The following is a 23,499-nucleotide window of genomic DNA, read 5'->3' as shown; positions in this document are numbered from 1 at the left end:
TCTATTGAAAGATGTCGTCTTGGACTCTTACAGCTCAAGAGGAGAAGTCAATGCCTGGCTTCAAAGCTTCAGAGCATAGGCCGACTCTCTTGTTAGGGGCTAATGCAGCTGGCGGCTTTAAGTTGAAGCCAATGTTCATTTATCATTTTGAAAATCCTAGGGCCCTTATTAAGAATGATGTGAAATCTACTCTGCTTGTGCTCTAGAGATGGACAACAAAACCTGGATGACAGCAGACGTTTTGCTAGCATGATTTACTGAGTATTTTAGGCCCACTGTTGAGACCTACTACTCAGGAAGAAAAAAAAATTCTTTTCAAAATACTACTGCTCATCGACAATGCATCTGGTGATTTGTGTTATTTTCACACCTGCTAACACAAAATCCACTCTACAGCCCATGGATCAAGGAATAATTTTGACTTTCAAGTTTTAATTTTTAATTTTTTTTTTTTTTTGAGTCGGAATCTCGCTGTCACCCAGGATGGAGCACAGTGGTGCCATCTCAGCTCACTGCAACCTCTGCCTCCCAGGTTCGAGTGATCCTCCTGCCTCAGCCTCCCTAGTAGCTGGGACTACAGATGTGTGCCATCACACCTGGCTAATTTTTGTACTTTTAGTAGACACAGGGTTTCACCATTTTGGCCCGGCTGGTCTTGAACTCCTGACCTCAAGTGATCTGCCCACCTTGGCCTCCAAAGTGCTGAGATTACAGGCATGAGCCACTGCGCCTGGCCTGATGGTGTACTTTGGAGTATGAAAATGTCTAATTTTGATGAAGACCAATTTATTTATTGATTTTTAATCACGTGTTTTTAGTGTTGTCTCTATGAAGTTTTGGCCTACTCCACGGTTATAAAGATTCATTTGTATGTTTTCTTCTAAATGTTTTACAGTTTTAGACATTCAGGACTATGATCCATTTTGAGTTAATTTTTGTGTGTGGTGTGAGGCAGTGGTCTAACTTCATTCTTTTGCATGTGAATATCCATTTGTTTATAGATCATTTATTGAAGACTATTCTTTCTCTACTTAACTGTCCTTCCTGGTGCCCTGCTGAAAATCACTTGATCATCTAAGGATTTATGTCTGTATTTCCAATTTTATTCTACTAATCTATACGTCTACCTTATGCCAGCACAAGAGTCTTAATTACTGTGGCTGTGTAGTAAGTTTTGAAATCAGAAAGTTTCAGTCTTACAACTTCGTTTTTCTTTTTCAAAACTGTTTTAGCTATTCTGAGTCCCCTGAGTTTCCATATACATTTTCGGACTAGCTTGTCAATTTCTGTGAAAAGTCCACCTGGGATTCTGAGAGGGATCATGTTGAATGTGTAGATCAACTTGAAGAGTACTGCCATCTTTTTTTGTTTTTGAGACAGGGTCTTACTCTGTTGCCCAGGCTGGAGTGCAATGGTATGATCTTGGCTCACTTAAGACTTGGCTTCCTGTGCTCAGGTGATCATCCCATCGCACCCTCTCAAGTAGCTGGGGGTAAGTTGTGTGCCACCAAGCCTGGCTAATTTTTTAAAAAATATTTTTAGTACAGACAGGTTTTTGCCATGTTGCCCAGGCTGGTGTTTCTTACCAGTTTTAAATCAAAATTTTGACTTCCAGATATAAAAGAGAAAGAAATCAGGATACTCCTACCTATTTTTTAAAAACTTTTTTTCTTTTCTTTTTTTTTGTTTTTAGAGACACGGTCTCACTCTGTCACCCAGGCCAGAGTGCAGTGGTGTGATCACAGCTCACTACAGCCTTGACCTCCCCAGATCAGATGACCCTCCTGTCTCAGCTTCCCAAGTAACTGGGGCTGCAGGTGCACACCACCACACCCAGCTAATTTTTAAAAAATTTTTTGTAGAGATGGGATCTCACTATGTCACCCAGGCTGGTCTTGAACTTCTGGGCTCAAGCAATCCTCCCACCTTCTGCCCTCCAGAGTGCTGAGATGACAGCTGTGAGCCACTCTGCCGGCTGGCTTCCCCCATCCTTTCTTTTTTGAGACAGGGTCTCATTCTGTCAAACAGGCTGGAGCACAACGGCACAATCTTAGCTAATGACAACCTCTGCCTCCTAAGCTCAAGTAATCCTCCTATACCTCAGTCTCCCGCGTAGATGAAACTACAGGCATGTGCCACCATGCCTGGCAATTTTAGTTTTTCAGAGATGGGGTTTCACCATATTGCCCAGGCTTGTCTTGAACTACTGAACTTAAGCGATCCTTGGCCTCCCAAAGTGCTGGGATGACAGGCGTGAGCCAGTGTGCCCAGTCAGCCTCCACCATCTTTTACCCTCTCTTCTCCTTCCTCTTTTATCTTGTGTTATACATATTACATTGTTATGTTATTATTATACTATAATGTATTATAACATTATTACTTATGTTGGGATTCTTATGTACTAGGTTGGTGCAAAAGTGATTGTGGTTTTTGCCATTTAAAAGTAATGGCGGCCGGGCATGGTGGCTCATGTCTGTAATCCTAACTTTGGGAGGCAGAGGTGGGTGGACTGCCTGAGCTCAGGAGTTCGAGACCAGCCTGGGCAACATGGCAAAATTCTGTCTCTACTAAAAATCCCCCCCCCAAAAAAAATTAGCTGGGCATGGTGGTGCACGTCTGTAATCCCAACTACCAGAGAGGCTGAGGCACAATTGCTTGAACCCAGAAGGTGGAGGTTGCGGTGAGCGGAGATCATGCTACTTCATTCCAGTCTGGGTGACAGAGCAAGCTCTGTCTCATAAATAAATAAATAAATATTAATGACAAGACCTGCATTACTCTTGCACCTAATATGACAATATCTGTATCATATACATTTTGTTCTATCACTAATTTTTAGTTTTAGTCCTATAGTTAAATAAATTTGAGCCCCACTAGGCATCTTTCTGTCATTGTTTTTCCATGTATCTCATGGATGGATCAAGTTTTTCCTCTTCCAATTTTTTCAGGTATTCTTAAAAATATATTGTTTCTAGGGAAAAAAAAAAGGTTTTATGCTGTCTTTATATGCAATGGAATGACTAGGTTAAAATGTGTAAATCATTTTCTCTTACTTGAGTATTTTCTAGGCATCATTCATGGTCTCTGACGATTAGACGTTACTGTGGAGAACCTGAATGCCAGGTTGACCTTTGTTTCTCCTTATTGGTAACCTGATCTTTTTGTCTCGAATGTCCAAAGGTTTCTTTATATATTTAAGTCCAGCAACTTCAGAGAACTCTATTCTGCTAATGATTTTTCTAGGCCAATTTATCCTGGAACCTGCTCTGCCCCCTTCAATTAGTAGATTCAAATTTCCTTTTATTTTTGGAAAGTTTCCTTGAATTACATCTTTAAACACGTGTTTTTTGTTTTGTTTGTTTTGTTTTCCTGATTTATTGTTCTGGTTCTCTTTTTTTGGGACACAAATGATGCATGCTTGCTGCTCTTTGTCCTCCTCAATTGTCACTTGCTTTCTCATACTGTCACTTTATTCAATCTTCCTTTCATTTTGTTGACCTCTCTCAGTCCTGTCCAACATTGCTCTTTCTGTACATTCTGCAGATTCTGGTCTCCTGTATGGTGCATCTGAGATGGTCATAATTTCTACAATGATTCTACCTTGTAATTCTATTTCTTTTTTTTTTTTGTTGAGATGGAGTCTCGCTCTGTCGCCCAGGCTGGAGTGCAGTGGCCAGATCTCAGCTCACTGCAAGCTCCGCCTCCCAGGTTTATGCCATTCTCATGCCTCAGCCTCCCAAGTAGCTGGGACTACAGGTGCCTGCCACCTCGCCCAGCTAGTTTTTTGCATTTTTGTTTTTTTTTAGTAGAGATGGGGTTTCACTGTGTTAGCTAGGATGGTCTCGATCTCCTGACCTTGTGATCCGCCCGTCTCGGCCTCCCAAAGTGCTGGGATTACAGGCTTGAGCCACCGCACCTGGCCAATTCTATTTCTTGTCTAAAGTCTGCTAGTTCATGTTTCACTTCCTTTTGTTCTCTTCCTGTTCCCCCTTGAAGAAGGTACACAGCTTCTTACGTTTCTCCTTTGTATGCATCTTCCACAGTGGCAAATGATTATCTTTTAACGTGACATGTGTGGTTACAACCTCCACATCTCCACTGTAAAATTCTTTTGGGGACTGTTCTTCATCAATGATGTCTACTTGTTGTTCTCTTCCCTTTTCTGTTGCAGTATCACTGGACAATCTTGTCCCAGTTCCTTATTAGTTATGTCTGAATGTGGCAAGTTCTTACTACACAAGCTACTTGCAGGAAGTTCATGTGGGGGCGAGGCTGGGCACAAAGCTCAGGTCAGCAAGATTTTTCATTATATAGGGTGGTTTACAAGGGTGAGTTATTCAGTATTTTCCTCATTTTAGTCAACAGAACTTGATAGCTTTGGGGATCTTCAAAATGCAGGTTGCCTCCCTTCATTACTGTCCTCTTAAATCCCATCTCTTACAAATATGGCTTGTCTCTGTGATCACTCCTTTCGGCCTGCGTAGCATGCTGTTCTTCATAGCAGAGTGAATCCAAGAGAGTTGCTGCCACTACAGCCTGCACACTCATCCCATGGTCCTACTCAAGGCGCTGTTGGTTTTACCCCTTAGGAGATGCCACTAACTTTGGAGGACGACGCTTTACTCACTTTATCTGATCCCTGCAGCTTGCAGACTCCTCTTTTTTTTTTTTTTGAGATGAAGTCTCGCTTTGTCACCCAGGCTGCAGAGCAGTGGCGCAATCTTGGTTCACTGCAACCTTTCCCGCCTGGGTTCAAGCGATTCTCCTGCTTCAGCTGGGATTATAGGAGTGCACCACCACGCCTGGCTAATTTTTGTATTTTTAGCAGAGACGGGGTTTTGCCATGTTGGCCAGGCTGGTCTTGAACTCCTGGGCTCAACTGATGTGCCCGCCTCGGCCTCCCAAAGTGCTGGGATTACAGGCATGAGCTACTGTGCCTGGCCGCAGACTCTTCTCTCAGTATCTTTCTGAGTGCCACTGGATTTGGCAGCCCCCTTGATCAAAGTTGGAACTTGATTATCTATTTTTCACATTCCTTAATTGGTCTGAGGGAATTCCAAGAAAGAAGGAACTGATAACCACTACATTGCCACTTTAAAGTGAGAATAAGTAAGCCATGTTAGGAATTTAACTGTAGTATTATAAACAATCTAACTATCCAAAGTTGGGAGCATGGAAATAGTGGAATAATCAAGAGTATAAAAACTTCAAAAATATTAAATTATAAAACCATAACTACTTACGTAATTATAAAAGTTTTGTGAAAATGTATATATGGAAAAAGCATATGATGTAACAGCAGATAAGGCAGATTATAAAAACTAGCTATACTCGGGTCATAAATAAGTAAAATATTTAGGCACTTAGGAGGAAGAATAGAAGGGAAAAATGAAAACTGCGTTTTTTTAAGGGTAATGAATATTAAGTAATTTTTTCATTTAAAATTTTTCATTATTGTTACAACATAGTTTCAATAATTAAAAAAAAATACACACTCAAAAAATAAAAAGGAAGGCTATACAGATCTATCAAATACATGGCAAAGCGTGGTGGCTCACGCTTATAATCCCAGCACTTTGGGAGGCCGAGATGGGCGGAACACCTGAGGTCAGGAGTTCGAGACCAGCCTGACCAACATGGCAAAACTTCATCTCTCCTAAAAAACACAAAAATTAGCTGGGCGTGGTGGTACGCACCTGTAATCCCAGCTACTCTACTCAGGAGGCTGAGGCAGGAGAATCACTTGAACTCGGGAGGCGAAGGTTGCAGTGAGTCAAGACTACACTACTGTACTCCAGCCTGGGTGATAGAGTGAGACTCCATCTCAACAACAACAACAACAAAAAACAATACTACTAAATAAAAATCACTTAAAATGCATCCACTGGCTCCTGTAACTGCCAGGACTAACCATATTGTATCCTTGAAGGCAAGCTCCGGAAGTCATATCCTTTGGTTCTAGTTCCCATCCAGATCCTTCACAGCAGCTAGTGCCTCCCCTTTTCCTCTGCCTACCCCATACCCCTCAGCCCCAGCAGCTGACTCTACTGCAGAATACTGGAAGCTACTTAGCAGTGATGATGTGCCAGGCACCATAAGGGCAGAACACCAAGTAAGAAAACAGGTTTTCACTAGCTGGGCGTGGTGGCTCATGCCTGTAATTCCAGCACTTTGGGAGACTGAGGTGGGTGGATCACAAGGTCAAGAGATCGAGACCATCCTGGCCAACATGGTGAAACCCCGTCTCCACTAAAAATACAAAAATTAGCCAGTCATGGTGGCGCCTACCTGTAATCCCAGCTACTTGGGAGGCTGAGGCAGGAGAACCGCTTGAACCCAGGAGGCGGAGCTTGCAGTGAGCCAAAATCACGCCACTGCACTCCAGCCTGGGTGACAGAGCAAGACTCTGTCTCAAAAAAAAAAAAAAAAAAAAAAAGGTGGGGGGTGGTTTACTTTTTGTTTACAATAAAGGGCAGTAAGAAAGCAGGTTGCATTGAAAGGACAATTTAGAGTTAGTGTTTGGGCTCTAAAGACAGGTAGATTACACAAATATGTAGGTCGGGCATTGTGGTTCATGCCTGTAATCCCAGCACTTTGGGAGGCCCAGGTGGGAGGCTTGCTTGAGGCCAAGAGTTCAAGAACAGCCTGGGCAACAAAGTGAGACTGTCTCTACAAAAAATGAAAAAATTAGCCGGTGCCACTTGGGAGGCTGAGGTGGGTGGAGATTGCTTGAGCCCAGGAGTTCAAGGTTGCAGTGACCTTGATTGTGCCACTGCACTCCAACCTGAGTGACAGAGTGAGAACCTGTCTCAAAAAATAGGTACAAATAAATACAGCATGTATTAAAATGCCCCCAAATAGTTCCAAGCATGTAACAGACATTCAATAAATGGTATTTTAAAAAATCTTGAATACTTTCAATTTCCCAGCATTAAGACAACAGAAAAATAACTTAAAATTTCAAAAATATGCTGAGAAAGGATACTAGATATATATTTTCAAAGACCATGTAAAACTAGTATCTTTTCCTTTAACTTTCCAGTTGCTATCTCAGGGTTCCCACTTTTCACATATAAACAATACAACAAACATTTAAAAATCATTTTGAATGCATAAATTCAATGTATGACTTGTCTATTATATAAGCAACAGTTTTACTCTCTGAATAATTACAACTACTTCAAAATATTCAAAAATAACATCAAAGTATTTTCATTAAACACTACCTAATTTTGATGAGGTAAGAACACGAAAGGAAAACAGATTTACTCTTCTCAAGTAATTCCCCAATATCGAAATGGTATAAATTAGAGGAGATTTATACCGGAATATACACTCTAAAAATGAGCTTTTCTTTGGCCAATAAGGTCTTTGTTCAGTGATATTTATAATTTCTAATTGTTTACTGACAGAAAATATGTACATATTTAAAAATTAAATCAGATTTAAAAAAATTGAGTTCCTGAGTTGTACTACCCCATTTCAAGTGTTCAGTAGCCACATGTGCCCACTGTACTAGACAGTGCATAGACTGAACATTTCCTTCATTATAGTCCTATTGGACAATGCTGATCTAGAGAATCTGAACAAAACACTAAACCAAATGCCTACGCAGAGGTATTAACAGGTTTGAGAAATGGTTCTAACATTGGAGGATTCTTCTTGTGATATAGGAAACAAACCAAAATGTGTGCTATGGACTACTGCTTCAACAAAGAGGAAAAAAACTGAGTAAGACTCTGAGCTCAATTGTAAGTTGCAGAGGACAAGGTGGGTGGGTGGGGAAAAGTGCCTGTTTTATAGCTTCCCAGATGGTATCTGAGGCACAGACAGAAACTGGCCCAGGTTCTCTTTCCTTTCTCATTTTACACACTCCTGAAACAATCTCACCCACACATCTACAAGATGGTAATATGAAAATGCCCATTTCCAACACAGACGGAACTCCTGCCTTCAGCCCCGTAAGTCTAGCTCCCTTTACTCCATATTTCTGTGTGGACTGCTTTAAAAGTGCCTCACAACATAGTCAAACCTCAGCTCGTTGTTCCCTGCCTTGCCTCCTGTGCAAGAAAAAAATTGGCTGGCCTCTGTTCCTGGTTACGGGGAGGTAACCTTGTATTAGTCCATTCCTCACCCTGCTAATAAAGACATAACCGAGACTGGGTAATTTACAAAGGAGAGAGGTTTACTGGAGTCACAGTTCCATGTGGCTGGAGAGGTCTCACAATCATGGAAGAAAGTGAATGAGGAGCAAAGTCAAGTCTTACATGGTGGCAGGCAGACCTGGCCAGGCGTGGTGGCTCACACCTGTAATTCCAGCCCTTTGGGAGGCCAAAGTGGGCAGATCACAAGGTCAGGAGTTCAAGATCAGCCTGACCAACATGGTGAAACCCATCTCTACTAAAAATACAAAAATTAGTTAGGCGTGGTAGCACGCACCTATAATCTCAGCTACTCAGGAGGCTGAGGCAGGAGAATCGATTGCTTAAACCCAGGAGGTGGAGGTTGCAGTGATCCAAGATTGTGCCACTGCACTCCAGTCTGCACGACAGAGCGAGACTCTGTCTTAAAAAAAAAAAATTAAAATAAATAAATAAAACCAACAGATCTCATGAGACTTATTCACAATCATGAGAGCAGCACAGGAAAGGCCCGCCCCCATGATTCAATTACCTCCCACTGGGTCCCTCCCACGACATGTGGGAATTATGGGAACTACAATTAAAGATGAGATTTGGGTGGGGACACAGCCAAACCATATTAAAACTCTACGCTCTAGGAATAAAGAATCTGGCTGCTGTTTGTCCCCAGTTCCTGGAAGATACGCTCTAAATCCTTAGAACTTTAAGTGATGAGAGTGTCTTTGTTATTCATGGTAGGTTCTTCAGACCTCATCTGAGAGCCTGTGCTAGCAGGTGACAGGGTGAGCTCCTAATTTGTGTTAAGGAGATGACTCAGGATTGGGGTTGGCCATGCCAGAACACTTAACCATGTGGCCTGAGAGTCAGGGCTTTGAGCCATGTGCTAGCAGCCCAACCTCAAAGGAGCAGAAAAGGGCTGGAGATTGAGTCCAGCCTTGTGGGCAATAATTCAATCAATCGTGCCCACATAACGAAACCTCAATAAAAACTAGACACCGGAACTCAGGGGAGCTTCTTTGGTTGGCTCCACATGGTGTAACACACTGATGTGCCAGGAGGGTAATGGGCCTGACTCCACGGGGAAAAGATCATGAAAGCTTCCAAAGGGACCCTCGAAGACTTGGCTGCATGTGTCACTCCCTTTGGCTGGTTCTGATTTGTAATCTTTTGCTATAAAAAATCTGTAGCCATAATACAGCACTTTCCTGAATTCTGAGTTGTTTTAGTGAACTGTTGAAGCTGAGCGGGTGGTGGGAACCTCAGAATTTGTAGCCAGCTGGTCAGAAGTGAGGGCTGCCTGGTGGGGGGGACCCAAACTTGCACTGGTGTGTGAAACGAAGGCATTTTTGTAGAGAGCTGTGCCCTCATCCTGTGAAGTCTGGCCTAATGGTGGGTAGCTGGTGTCAGAACTCAGACCCTCCAGCTCTGCTCCTCCTGGTGCTGTCACAGTAAATGGCATGTCCATCCATCCACCCCGCTGCTAAGCAGACCAGGCAGCTTGGACCGACAGCCTCTCAACTGTTTCCTCTCAACGAACTTCTACACAGTGAATCAAGACATCCCTCCAAGTCCACTTCCTAAAAAGCTCTGACTTCTGTTCATGTCTCTGCAACTCTTCTGCAGCCTCGAAGCCCTACGTGATCTGTTCTTCTCCTCTCTTGTACCTTCTCCTCATCGCTCATACAATTCTGGCCACATGCACCTTCTCTCTGATCCTGGATTTGCCAAGTTCATTCCTACCTTACAGACTTTTGGCTTGCTGTTTCTTCTGCCTAGAACATTCTCGCAGAGCTTAGCTTGGCTGGTTCCTTCTATAATATCATGTAGGTTTTGATTTACATGTCCTCAAAGTGGTCTGCTTTACTTCCCTATTCCAAGTAGCCTTCTAGTGACTATCTCATCATCCCGTATGACTTTCACCACAGGATTCATTTTCATTTTCCTTCTGATTTTTCCCCTTTTCATCCTAATTAAGTTCTATGTCCTATTCAATGTTTTATTCCCAAGGCCTAGAAAAGTGTCCGGCACACAGAAGATATTCACTTACTGAATATCTGAATGTGATAAATATTACTGAATCCACTGAACTGGATTATCTTAGCGGTTTCCTGACTTTAGTTTTGCTCTCCCCAAATCCATTTTCCACATCATAGCCTGAGGCAACTTTCTGAAACACCAGTACAATGACATCGCTGCCTCACTAAAAATATGGCTCACTACTATAATACATTCAGAGAGAGTTCTATCTTTGAGACAGAGAAGACAGACCCTTTATTATCTGGCCTCTGTTTACCATTCCCAGTACATCCCTTCTCCCCTTCTACTCTCTAGCCAGGTGGAGAGTAGTGCCTGAACTACTGCCAATGGTTCACATACCAGGCTCTCTTGCCTCTTCAATTTCCTGCACTTGTCCCTCTTCTAGGACACTCATCTTTCCTCCCCGGCTTGCCTGGTTAACTCTTACTCATCCTTCAGGTTTATTTAACCATCATTTCCTCTAGAAAAGCCTCCCTGATCTTCCAAAATGAGGTTAGGCTCCCCCTCCTATGTGCTTCCACAGTGCTATCTCACCCCATCCTAGCACTGAGTTTGGACGTCCTGTAATTGGCTGGATACTCACCTGTTTCCCTCTCAAGAGTGTAAGTTCCTTGGGGGCATGGCCTTGTCTTATTCAGTGATACTGCTACCACTAAGCACAGTGCCTGCTGGCATACTGTAGGTGCTTAATATATACTTACTCAATTCATTTACTATACTGGAAAATCTGCTGGCAAATTCAGTGTTTAACTCAATGTTACCCACGGAACAGGAGCTCAGTAAATACTAGGTGAAACTAGAACTTTCTTAACTCAGTGAAAGTAAAGAGAGAAAAACGAAGGGTGTTCAAGTTTCTTGATGATGGGATATATTTATTTAAGGAAACCAGCAAGGCTAGTTACAAGTTTTACATTAAAGAGCTACACTTAATAGTTTATGATTAAGTTATATGATGTCTTTCAACATGTCTCCTTGCTACACTGTTGTTAGCATTTAATTTGGGCTATCTGCTCACACAGGGATATTTCAGTCTTTTTCAAAATACTTATGTTAATATATAAGCACTACATGGTTTAATTCGAGGTAATCACTTTTTTTTTGAGACGAAGTCTCGCTCTGTCACCCAGGCTGGAGTGCAGTGGCACGATCTCAGTTCACTGCAACCTCTGCCTCTTGGGTTCAAGCAATTCTCCTGCCTCAGCCTCCTGAGTAGCTGGAAATACAGGCATGCGCCACCATACCTGGCTAATTTCTTTTGTATTTTTAGTAGAGACGCGGTTTCACCATGTTGGCCAGGCTGGTCTCAAACTCCTGACCTCAAGTGATCCACCATGCCCTGCCAGCATTCCATTTTAAAAAGATAGGCAGGGCATAGCGGCTCACACCTGTAATCCCAACACTTTGGGAGGCCAGTGCAGGAGGATTGCTTGAGTCCAGGAGTTTGAGAACAGTCTGGGCAACACAGTAGGCCCATCTCTACAAAAAATTAAATAATTAGCTGGGAATAGTGACGTGCACCAGTTACTTCGGAGGCTAAGGTGAGAGTAATGCTTCAGCCTAGCAGGTTGGGGCTGCAGCGAGCTGTGATTGCGCCACTGCACTCCAGCCTGGGTGACAAAGAAAGACCCTGTCCACCCCAGCTCCTCCCAAAAAAAAGATAGATAAACGGGTAAATTTCTTCTGACAAGAAGAACTACCTACTGTCACTGAAGGATAAGAATTATTCTTCTTTGGTACTATGATAATTTGCATAAAGATATATATATATACTGTTCCCATAAAGCAACACAGCAGGTTTAAAAATAAACACACTAGAAGTTATTCTTACAAACTAGATTTCTCATCAAAGCAATCTCCTTTGGAAGCTCATTCCAGTAAGAGAACCAAAGCTCAAAATGTTTTGGAAAACTTTCTTTGGAAAATGTCTTTAGATCCTACATCAGTCACTTCTTTTGAACTTTCTTACAGATATACATCTTTGGCTTTGACGGTGTTTGTTTACCTTTACAAGCAACTAGTCATTAGACACCACGGTTTATGTTAAAAGAGCGTGACAGATTTAAAAATAAGGTATATTTGGATGTAAATTTCCACATGTAAGTTATATACGAGTTCTGAAAACAATGCCAAGAGAAGTTCTAGAAATGTTGAAAAAGAGAGAAAGAAAACAAGGAAACGTGTTTAAAGAGTCACAGACCACCCTCCCAACTTTTTTTTTTTTTTTTTTTGAGACAGAGTCTCACTCTGTTGCCCAGGCTGGAGTGCAGTGGTATGATCTCGGCTCACCGCAACCTCTTCCTCCCGAGTTCAAGTGATTCTTGTGCCTCAGCCTCCCGAGTAGCTAAGATTACAGGTGCATGTTATCATGCCTGGCTAATTTTTGTGTTTTTAGTAGAGATGGGGTTTCACCATGTTGGCCAAGCTGGTCTTGAACTCCTGACTTCAAGTGATCTACCCACCTTGACCTCCCAAAGTGCTGATATTACAGGCGTGATGCTTGGCTGACCCTCTTGCAAATCTGATTAAAATTACTGCTCCTTTCCCTGGAAATATCATGGGTTCCCCATCGCCCTATGCCCTGCAAAACCACTTGCACAGAGTATTAGATAGGCATGAACATGCTGAGGACCCTCTGTGGCGCCACATTCAGATCCCATGATTTAAAGCAGTGGCTTTTTTATTTCTTTTTCGGTTTTTTGTTTGTTGGTTGGTTTTTTTCCTGTGTAGCCAACAAGAAAAAAAAAGAGAAGTACCTTGTATACTGTGACCCAGTTTGTGTATACATATATATATACAATTAAAAGTTTCACAAAACAATCCTCAACTCTACTAGATGTGATAGTATTCTCTTCTTTTTGATTTCATTAAGAAAAATGTTACTCATGACCTACTGCACTAATTTCACAATCTATAACTTGAAAAATACTAATTTAGAATAACTGCTAAATAAATGGAATAATTTAATGAAAAAGAAAAAAAACTCATTTGATTAGAAAAATCCTGGGCTGGGTGCTGTGGCTCATTCTCATATTTTGGAATACCGAGGCAGTAGGATCACTTGAGCCCAGGAATTTGAGACCAGCATGGGCAACAAAGTGAGACCCTGTCTCTACAAAAAAATCAAAAAATTAGCTTGGCAAGGTGGTACATGCCTGTGGTCCCAGCGACACAGGAAGCAATGGCAGGATACCCGCTTGAGCCCAGGAGGCTGAGGCTGCAGTGAGCCATGTTTGCACCACTGCATTCTAGCCTGGGTGACAAAGCAATAACCTATCTCAAAAAATTAAAAATAAAGAATCTGGCTGGCTGCAGTGGCTCATGCCTGTAATCCCAGCACATTGGGAAGCAGAGGCAGGTGGATCACAAGGTCAGGAGTTCAAGACCAGCCTGGCCAACATGGTGAAACCCCGTCTCTAGTAAAAATACAAAAATTAGCTGGGTGTGGTGACGCGCACCTATAGTCCCAGCTACTCGGGAGGATAAGCCAGAAGAATCACCTGAACCTGGGAGGCAGAGGTTGCAGTGAGCCAAGATTATGTCACTGCACTCCAGCCTGGGTGACAGAGTGAGACTCCATCTCAAAAATAAATAAATAAATAAATATTTTTAAAAAGATTCTGATATGTTATTTTAAAATAATAAACACAAAAGTCTTTTCACTCTATAGTTCAACCTTTCTAGAGATTGGATTCTTTATGGCAAAACTGTGTTGCCTTGGTCATTCATCCACATGGCTTACTACTGGAGACCCTATTGAGTGAATCATACAATGGTCAAAGAAACTCCATACCTTAATATTTGAAAACCATAAATCATTTTCATGTAACGTGGCAAGGTAAACAGACGTAAGAAGTCCAATGCAAAGGGCAATGGTTCCACCAATTGTCAATGACAAAATCTTCCATAATCTTCTACTGGTACAACCTTTTGGAAAAATGGAACAGATAAATAACTAAGTTAGCAAAAAAATTAGAATGTAATAGTTCTACTTCAGATTACCAAGTAAGCTAAGTCTAGCTGCCTGTCACTGGGAAAGCTTTTCCTGTCTCCAACAGAGAATCCTTTCTGATTTCACAGACCTGTTTTTATTCTATTACAACTTTTACCCCATATCCAACTGTTCATGTGTCCATTCTGCCAACTACAATGTGAGCTTCTTGAAGACAAATATATTATCTTATTCATCTTTAATACTGAGGACCTCTGTCTGGCACACTTTAACAACCATAATTTAACTATGAAGTCTGTTAAACGGATGACTAAATGTGTTACATGCCTAGGATGCAATTGATCTTTTAGATGATCTAGGTACAACTGGTGGTTTATTCTTTAAAAGCTATTTTTAAAACTTAATTACCTTAAAAAAAAATTTTTTTTTTTTTTGAGACAGGATCTTGCTCTGTTGCCCAAGATGGAATGCAGTGGCGCATTCTCGGTTCACTACAACCTCTGCCTCCTAGGTTCAAGCAATTCTCCCACCTCAGTCTCCTGAGTAGCTGGGACTACAGGCACACACCACTATGCCTGGCTAATTTTTGTATTTTTAGTAGATACAGGGTTTCACCATGTTGGCCAGGCTGGTCTTGAACTTCTGACCTCAAGTGATCCACCCGCCTCGGGCTCCCAAAGTGCTGGGATTATAGGCATGAGCCACTGCGCCTGGCCGATTACCTAAAACTTTTTTTTAAAACCCACAGGTTTTGCAGGAATGCTCTGGCGGGAAAAAACCCAGAGAATAAATAATCCAACATACCTCAAGTTAAAGGACATATAAACTAGGAAAAATATGGATAGCACATATAAGAAAGCTTAAATACCCTTAATATAAGATGAATACTTTCAGGACAATTTATTTTATTTCAGGACAATTTATTGTCCTGTCAAGATGAATACTGCAGTAGGAAAAAGACAAAGGACATGAACAGGCAATGTACAATAGAAAAAAGTGGCCAATAATAACAGACTGAAGATGTTCAAATTCATTAATGTTAAAGAAATGCAAATCAAAAGTGTGAGTTATACTTCTAAAAATCTTGGCCAATTTGACAGCTTTCAAAATGCGAATACTCTGTCTTGGTAAGGGTATAAAAAAAAGACATCTTCAAACACTGCTGCTAGAAGAATAAATTGGTGCCTCTCTGGAATGCAATATGGCAGCAGTGAGTAAAAGTCACCAAAATGAGCATCCCATTTGGCCAGTAATTCCAAATCTAGGCATGTACCCTGCTATGGTTTGACTATTTGGCCCTCCAAATCTCATGATGAAATATAATTCCCAATGTTGGAGGTGGGGCCTAATGGGAGGTGGTGTGGTGATGGAACCAGATCCCTGTAAAACGGCTTGGTGAGATTCTAGCAGTACTGAGTTCTCATTCTGTTAGTCCTAGGGGAGCTGGTTGGTTAAAAAAGAGCCTGACACCCTGTATTCCCTGGAAATTACTTCTGCTCTGGTCATGTGATCTCTACACACTGGCTCCCCTAGGCCTTCCACCATGACTGGAAGCTTCCTGAGGTCTCACTAGAGGCCAATGCTGGTGCCATGCTTCCCGTACAGTCTGCAGAACGCTGAGGCAAATAAATCTCTTTTCTTTATAAATCACCCAGCCTCAAGTATTCCTTCATGGCAACAGAAATGGACTAAGACATGCCCCAAGGAAATAAAGTTTTAAACAAACATATGGCCACAAGGAAACTGATCACGGTTCTGTCTGTATTAGCAAATGGTAAGGAAACCTTTCACTTCTACAGTGGCAGCTATAAAAATACTTTACATGGATATTTCAAAAATACGTTAACTGGCTTATGACATGTTCATAACATAATAAGAGAAAAATAGCAAGCTACAAAACAGCACGTGGATCCCAATTTTGCAAAACTGTATATGAATGCTTATGGGTATACATATGCAGAATATGACATTTAGACAGCAAGACAGTGTCATCGGTGTTAGTTTCAGGATGGGAGTGTATTTTTCTTTCTTTGCAGTGTTTAAGGTGTTCAGAAAGTACTATTATCCAAAATGCATTGATTACTTGCTCATGGCTGAGCCAGGTGGCATGACCTCCCATTACAGATCACTTTTGTTAAACTGTTTCCCTGAATTGCTTTACTAGCCTGGCTGGTAAGAATTAACATGGCTGTAAATAATGTAAATTCTGTCAGATATCCAAAATGGTTAATGGGTACGAAGATTTTCATGTTAACTTTTAAAATCCTGACCATGCTTTAGTTATAAGACCTACTCAGGAAGACAGAAATTAATGCTATTTGATGCATCACTTAGCAAGCTTTACCATTATACAAACAACTGACCAAGTTCTGATTACTTTTCCCATCAATAAAAGAAAAAAAAAAAAAAGCAAAAGAAAACTTCAGGTATTTGACTAAATTACGAGGAATTTAAAAAATGTTGATCCACCGTTAACTATTTTAATGAAATGAGAAACTCACCCAAGGTAAGGCTGCCTGGTGTGAACAGTATACACGACTACAAAAATTAGAGATAGACTAAACTCTGGGGTGTGGATGGGGGACCATTACTCCAGAGAGTCAAAGGATGAGACTGGAAGAACCATAAGTTAATGAACAGACAGCTCACGAATGCTTCTAATCAAAGTTCTTTCATCTTTTGTCAAATCATAACTGTAAAATCAATCTAATCAAATTGCAATTAGAACATCAGGGTATTAGAGCAAGTTTTAATTGTCAGGTCCCAACAAATTTTTATCCTATTGGAGAGTGACACTTTAACATGCAGAAATAAAAGCAACCCAAACCGCTGCTTTAGTTTAAGTCACCTACCAGATGGCAATTTATTTTCCAACTTCACATTTTCTTCTTGGGCTGTAAAGTCTTCAGAAACTTCTGTGGCTCTTATTTCTCTTCTTTGCCGAATGGATATCATGATGTCAGACTTTCATGCATTGTTCTCCCAATCACTCCTACACAGAAATACACAGGCCATCAACGTCAGTACCTTCTCCCCAACACACCCCGTGCTCATCCATGCTGAAATGACTTTACTAATGCCATTTTCCCTCAATTCGCATGCCCTCCCATCTTTTTTTCTTCCCCCTAAGAGAGGGTCTCACTGTCACCCAGGCTGGAGTACAGTGGCATCATCATGGCTCACTGTCGTCTCTACTTCCCCAGGCTCAGGTGATCCTCCCACCTCAGCCTCCTGAGTATCTGGGCTACAGGAATGTGCTACCACACCTGGCTAATTATTTTTTGTAAAGATGGGGTCTTCCTATCTTGCCCAGGCTGGTAGTGAACTCCTGGAATCATGCGATCCTCCGCGCCTTGGCCTCCCAAAGTGCTAGGATTACATGCATGAGCCATTGTGCCCAGCCTGCCCTTGATCTTGCCATCTAAATCGTTGCTGGCTTTCAAAGCTACACTCAAAACATAAATATTTATTTGATTCAATCATATTTATTCATGAAGCATGTGCTCTACAGCAGGCCCTGCCAGGAGTCAGGAATACAGGTGAGCAACACACACAAGCCACTGTTCTTCCAGAACATCTTGGGACATTCCAGTTCCAGCTGATCTTCTCCCTCCCTGAGCCATAGCAGTTACCATGCAATGCGTCACGTAATTACACAGTTGTATATTATTTTCTACTTCCATAGGCGGTAGTAGGTCTTCAGTACCTCCCACAGAAGTGGCCACGTGGGAGATACTCCATAGTAAATGTGTTGACAACCGGATTTTGAAGAACTAAAATATTGTTTTGTCTCAGGTACCTGAATTTTAACACCAGTGTTCTATAAAACAATTCACACTGGCAGCTTCAGGAATATGCCTCAGTGGTGATGACTGCGGGGGTGTGCCAATCAGGGCAGCTGCTATCCCAGGGAGCGTCGGTGGGAGTAACCACGGGGAGCAGGAGCCTGGTTTGGCAGCAGTAAGTGGGAGGCGGGGGAGTGGTGGCAGTGAGTAAGCGGGTTCCAGTCCTCCGGAACATCTTGCTTCACTCCTCTGAATAATGAACAGCTTCTTACTAATTATTTCTCAAATGTGACTAGTAGCCTGACATGATTGTTTCCACAGTTTATTAATTCCTAAGGGTAACTTGCTCCACAGAACAAACCAACTAACATTATACAATCATGTATTCATTCATACCAAAAAAAAAAAAAAGCAGGAAGCCAGATTTAAGTACTGCGCTTTCAAGCACTGGAAATGGAGAACCTGGAACAGAGAGCGTGTTTAACAAAGTCCTACAGCCAAAGATGGGCTTATCCCCCATGTGACCTCATCCTAGAGTCCTCCCTAAGTGAGAAAGGACTTTTTAAAACAATTCATATATTCTAATATGGGAAGGCAGAAAACCAACACATATTTAAGTACCAATTATGTGTCAGGCACTGCAATAGTCCCATGAACTATGAAACAAAAAGTTCCTCCATCAGATCAAAAGGAATGCCATGGTAAGCGACTGAAAAGGGACCAGACTCGATTCTTTATTAATAAGGACGACTAGTGCTGGCCGAGCGAGGCGGCTCATGTAATTCCAGCGCTTTGGGAGGTTGAGGCAGGAGGATCACTTCTGACCAAAAGTTTGAGACCAGCCTGGGCAACAGAGCGAGACCCTATCTATACAATAAATAAAAAATAAAAATAAAAATAAAAATAAATAAAATAAAATAATTAGGCGGGTGCGGTGGTGCATGCTTGTGGTCCCAGCTATTCCTGAGGCTGAGGTGGGAGAATCGCTTGAGCCCAGAAATTCGATGTTGCAGTGAGCCGTGATCGCGCCACTGCACTCCAGCCTGGGCCAGAGAGCGAGACCCCCGTCTCTAAAAAAAAAAAAAATTAAAAAGCCTAGCGCTCTAGTGAGCATCCCCTGGGTGAGGCAGGCACCGGGTCCGCTTACCTACGCGCCACGCCCCTGCACACCTGGCGTCCCCATCAAGTAGGTCTCCCAGGACAGGGGCAGCCGGGAAGTTCCGGCAAGCGGCCCTGGGGGTCGCAGCCCTGGCCCTGCCTCGCCGCACCGCCGTCGCGCAGAAGCCGCTCCGCAAACTTGGTCCCTCCCGAGTCCAGCCCGGCCCTCGTCCCGGCTGACACTTCCGCGCTCCGCCCCTCCCGACGCCCCGACGCCGCGGCCGCGCCCCCCGAATGCGCCACGCGGCGGGGCGGGGCGGCCCGAGGGGCTCGAGGCTGTAGCCGTGTTCCGCCGGCGGCCGCCCGCCCTCTCGGGGGACCCTCCCCCGCGCGTCCCCGCGCGCCGCCACAGACCTGCGGTCTCAGCGGTCCTCACGCGCGGCTCCGGGAGGGGAAGGAGGCCGACTGGACTAGGCGGGAACGGGGCAGCGCCACGGGCCGCCGCGCCGCGGGGACAAGGAGGGCAGAGCCGCCGCGGAGCTTTGTGGAAATGAGGGGCTGGGGGGCGTCGACAGCCCCGGGGAGGGGGCGCGCCGGAGAGGCCGGGCGGCTGCGGCCGCACCCATAGGCCCCAGGAGCTGTTCGTCAACACGAGTCCCCGCCTCCTTCCGCGGATCCCCGCCCCGTCTCGTGCGGCCCTGGCCGGAAGGAAGCGGCACACTTCCGCTTGCCTGGCCTGCCTTGAGTCCGTTCTGTTCCGGAGACTCTGAGCGCCGCCGCGGAGCGGCTGTTGTGGGGAGTGGGGTGCGAATCTTGTGTTTGCGCACGCAGGCGTCGGTCACCTCAGGCCACAGCTAGAGATTCGGCTTGGGAGAGGAGGGCCCGGCGGCTCCGAGGAAGGGTCGCCTCGAGCCGCACGGCCCGGAGCAGCGACTCAGCGATGGCCCCCGGGGCTTGAGAAGGGTGCGGGCCCGGGAGCCCCTGAGGGCATGATTTACGGGACTTCCCCTCCTTCCTGCCGTCCCCTGCTCTGTGGCGGATGCGCAGGGATCGGTAGGGACGCCAGCAGTAGGGCCACTCGGGCCTGCCCCGCTTCCCGCATTGCCTGGCCTGGCGCGCCGCTTCCAAGCCTTGGCAAAGCCCCAGTGCCCCATTGCCACTGACGAGTGCTTGGAAGTCCTTTAACGACTGCCCGTCAGCGTCCCGCAGAGAGGGTTTTTCGTCTCCAAAGACGCCCCTTTTCCGAAAATAGGCTCCTCTGTGTTCTTACTCGGATATATTTTTCTGTCTCCAAACTAGATTGGCAGCCGCTTTTTGAGAGCAGGTAGTGACTGTGCTTTATTTCTAGATACCTTTCTTAGTCACACCACGAAAAACACTAAATGGAACCTTTTTAGAAATTATTTTTTAGAGATGAGGCTCTCACTCTGTCGCCCAGGCTGGAGTGCAATGGTGCTATCACGGCTCACTGCAACCTCGACCTCCTGGGCTCAAGCAGTCCTACCGTCTCAGCCTCCCAAGTAGCTGGGACCACAGGCTCGCACTACTATACCCGGCTAATTTTTAAATTTTTCGTAGAGACGGGGGTCTTGCTTTGTCGTCCAGGCTGGAGTGCAGTGGTGTGATGATAGCTCACTGCAACCTTAGTCCCCTGTACCCCAGTGACCCTGCTTCCTCAGCCTCCTGAGTAGCTGAGATTCATTTTAATTTTTGTAGAGATGGGGTCTCGTGTTGCCCAGTCTGGTCTAAAACTCCTGAGTTCAGGCAGGCCTGCCTGAGCCTCTCAAAAAGTTGGGATTACAGGCTTGAGCCACTGCACCGGGCCCATCAAACGTTTTATTTGTCAGCACATACTTTACATGTTAATTGATTTTTGTTAAAGGAATGGCCATCTGGGACCTCCACCCTTGAAAAGGCGGCTCATTGGTCTGACTCCAACACTCAATTACTCCATCCAGGAAGCCTTTCCTAGTCACCTCTGCTGGAGATCGTGAAAAGGCGGCTCATTGGTCTGACTCCAAAACTCAATTACTCCATCCAGGGAGCCTTTCGTAGTCACCTCTGCTGGAGATCGTCCTCCTTTGTGTGTCGGTTGTTAGTAAAGAGCACACATTCTGTGCGAAGGTATTAAGGTATCTGCTGGATGACTGATAGAAACAAATGCCAGCTGTTTTTTCAGATGACATTTGTCTTGAAACAAATGCCAGCTGTTTTTTTCAGATGACATTTGTCTTGTTTCAACCTGGTTGGTAGCTTTTCTGTCGCCTGGCTTGAGGGCAAGGACTGTATGTTTATTATCTTTCATGTTAAGATGACTTTATATACATTTGTCTGCTTCATGAATTTGTCTGCTTCATGAATACAGAGGTGAATTGAGTCCCCCTTAAATAGGATTTCCCTCTTACTGTATAGGTTTCCTTTTTTTTTTTCTCTTAAGTTGTTTCACTCTGGGGGAAATGTGACCATTGTGAAACATCATGGCTTAGTTAAAAAGAAAGTAGAATTCAGCAGCAGCTGCTTGTTTTAATACTATGAAAGGACATTCCTAAGCAAGATAAAGCTTTGAGACTTTTCCTAAGTAGGACCTACTGCTGAGAATAAGTCTTGGGGAGGATAAGCCAATTAAGAATTAGTCTTTGGTTCTGATAAAGTAACCATGGAGGTGATGGGTAATGAGTGTAGGTCCTCGCTCACATCTCTGGCCATATGAGCCAGGAGCCAGAGAGGAAATGTAAAAGGAATGGGCTCCAGTAATGGACTGTGACTGCAGTGGTGGTGTAGAGGAAGACTTCTGGTTTGCAGTAGGTTTAGAAGCCTAAATGGTCTCCCTGGTTGTCTCTGCCAGGGCCAGAAATAGTTGTGCTGTGCATCTCAAAAGTGTGGTCTGGGGATCTGCAGCGTCACTGTCACCATCACTTGGGAGGTTAAATGCCCGTTATCGGAAACCATCATTCTTAGCAAACTATCGCAAGAACAGAAAACCAAACACTGCATGTTCTCACTCATGGTGGGAATTGAACAAAGAGAACACTTGGACACAGGAAGGGGAACGTCACACACCAGGGCCTATTGTTGGGTGGGGGCAGGGGAGAGGGATAGCATTAGGAGATACACCTAATGTAAATGACGAGTTAATGGGTGCAGCACACCAACATGGCACATGTATACATATGTAACAAACCTGCACGTTGTGCACATGTACCCTAGAACTTAAAGTATAACAACAACAACAAAAAATGAAATGCATGTTGTCAGGTCCTACCCCACACCTACTGAATTTAGAATCTGTAGGGCTAGGGGACCACTAATCTTTAAGAAGTTGATGTGGTTAGACTTTATGTCCCCACCCAAATCTCATCTTGAATTGTAATTCCCATAATCCCCACCTTTCAAGGGAGAGACGGGGTGGAGGTAATTGAATTATGGAGGCAGCTTCCTCCATGCTGTTCTCGTGATAGTGAGTTCTCACGAGATGTGATGGTTTTATAAGGGGCTCTTGCCTCTTCGCTCAGCACGTCTTCCTGCCTCCTTGTGAAGAAAGTGTCTTGCTTCCCCCTTTGCCTTCTGCCATGATTATAAGTTTCCTGAGGCCTCCCCAGCCATGCTGAACTGTGAGTCAGTTAAACAACTTTCCTTTAAATTACCCAGTCTTGGGCATTCTTTATAGCAGTATTCTTCAAAGCAGTATGTATAGCTGTATGGACTAATACAGAAGTTTTCCAGATAATTCTGTTCTCAGAAAAGTTAGGGAACCACAGCAGAACCTTGTTACTCAACATGTGGTCTGTGGGTTATGCAGCATGGGCATCACCTGGGGTCATCTGAGACATGCCAGGTCTCAGGTCCTACCCAAGACCTGTGTAGCCAAAATCTGCATTTTAACATGACCCCCCAGTTCATTTGTATGTACATCACACTTTGAGAAGCGCTGCACCAGAAGTCATTAACACTGTTCATTACATCCTTCCCATGGAAGTATCTTTTCTTGGGGTCCCGAGGGTGTGAGTTCTTCTGTATTACTGGCTTTTTCCTGTCTGATATACAATGTTCATTTTATTTAATTTTTTGAGGTGGAGTCTAGCTTTGTCACCCAGGCTGGCATGCAGTGGCACGATCTCAGCTCACTGCAACCTCCATCTCCTAGCTTCAAGCGATTCTCCTGCCTCAGCCTCCCAAGAAGCTGGGATTAGAGGAGCCCGCCACCACACCCGGCGAATTTTTGTCTTTTTAGTAGAGATGGGATTTTACCATGTTGGCTAGGCTGGTCTCAAACTCCTGACCTCAAGTGATCCACCCGCCTCAGCCTCCCAAAGTACTGGGATTACAGGCGTGAGCCACCATGCCTAGCCCTGTAACTCATATTCTAAATTGTGATAAACATTGGCAAGCTACCTTCCAAAAAGGTTAAAGATTCTGTTGTTTTTCTCTTCCACCAGCGGGTATTATGGCACTTGCCCTTGCCAACAATTAGCATTTTCAATCTTTGCCA

The 23,499-nt window shown here is 43.9% G+C and overlaps 1 protein-coding gene across 5 annotated transcripts in view; it reads right to left on the bottom strand.

Moving 5' to 3' along the window:
- Positions 1 to 19,783, bottom strand: part of DPY19L3 (dpy-19 like C-mannosyltransferase 3) — an 81,955-nt gene extending 62,172 nt beyond the window's left edge. For 2 of the 5 annotated variants that reach the window (XR_004440710.1, XM_033225590.1), the window contains exons 1-3: positions 19,060 to 19,197; positions 16,980 to 17,119; positions 13,969 to 14,102 (exon numbers count right to left, since the gene is read on the bottom strand). Coding sequence is in view for 4 of the 5 variants with exons in the window: in XM_033225590.1 (XP_033081481.1) it covers positions 13,969 to 14,102; positions 16,980 to 17,082 (237 nt within the window). In the remaining variant the exon portion in view is untranslated. Of the gene's footprint in view, positions 1 to 13,968; positions 14,103 to 16,979; positions 17,120 to 17,926; positions 18,236 to 19,059; positions 19,216 to 19,424 lie in introns of those variants that run through there. The other 3 variants (XM_033225591.1, XM_033225592.1, XM_033225593.1) reach the window with 3 other exon arrangements.
- Between the last annotated feature and the right edge of the window lie 3,716 nt (positions 19,784 to 23,499).

Source organism: Trachypithecus francoisi, unplaced genomic scaffold (assembly GCF_009764315.1).
Source record: "Trachypithecus francoisi isolate TF-2019V2 unplaced genomic scaffold, Tfra_2.0 Lachesis_group12, whole genome shotgun sequence".
Lineage (NCBI taxonomy): Eukaryota > Metazoa > Chordata > Mammalia > Primates > Cercopithecidae > Trachypithecus > Trachypithecus francoisi.
Note: the sequence above shows the minus strand (reverse complement) of the source record. Positions and strands in the feature narration are given on the sequence as shown.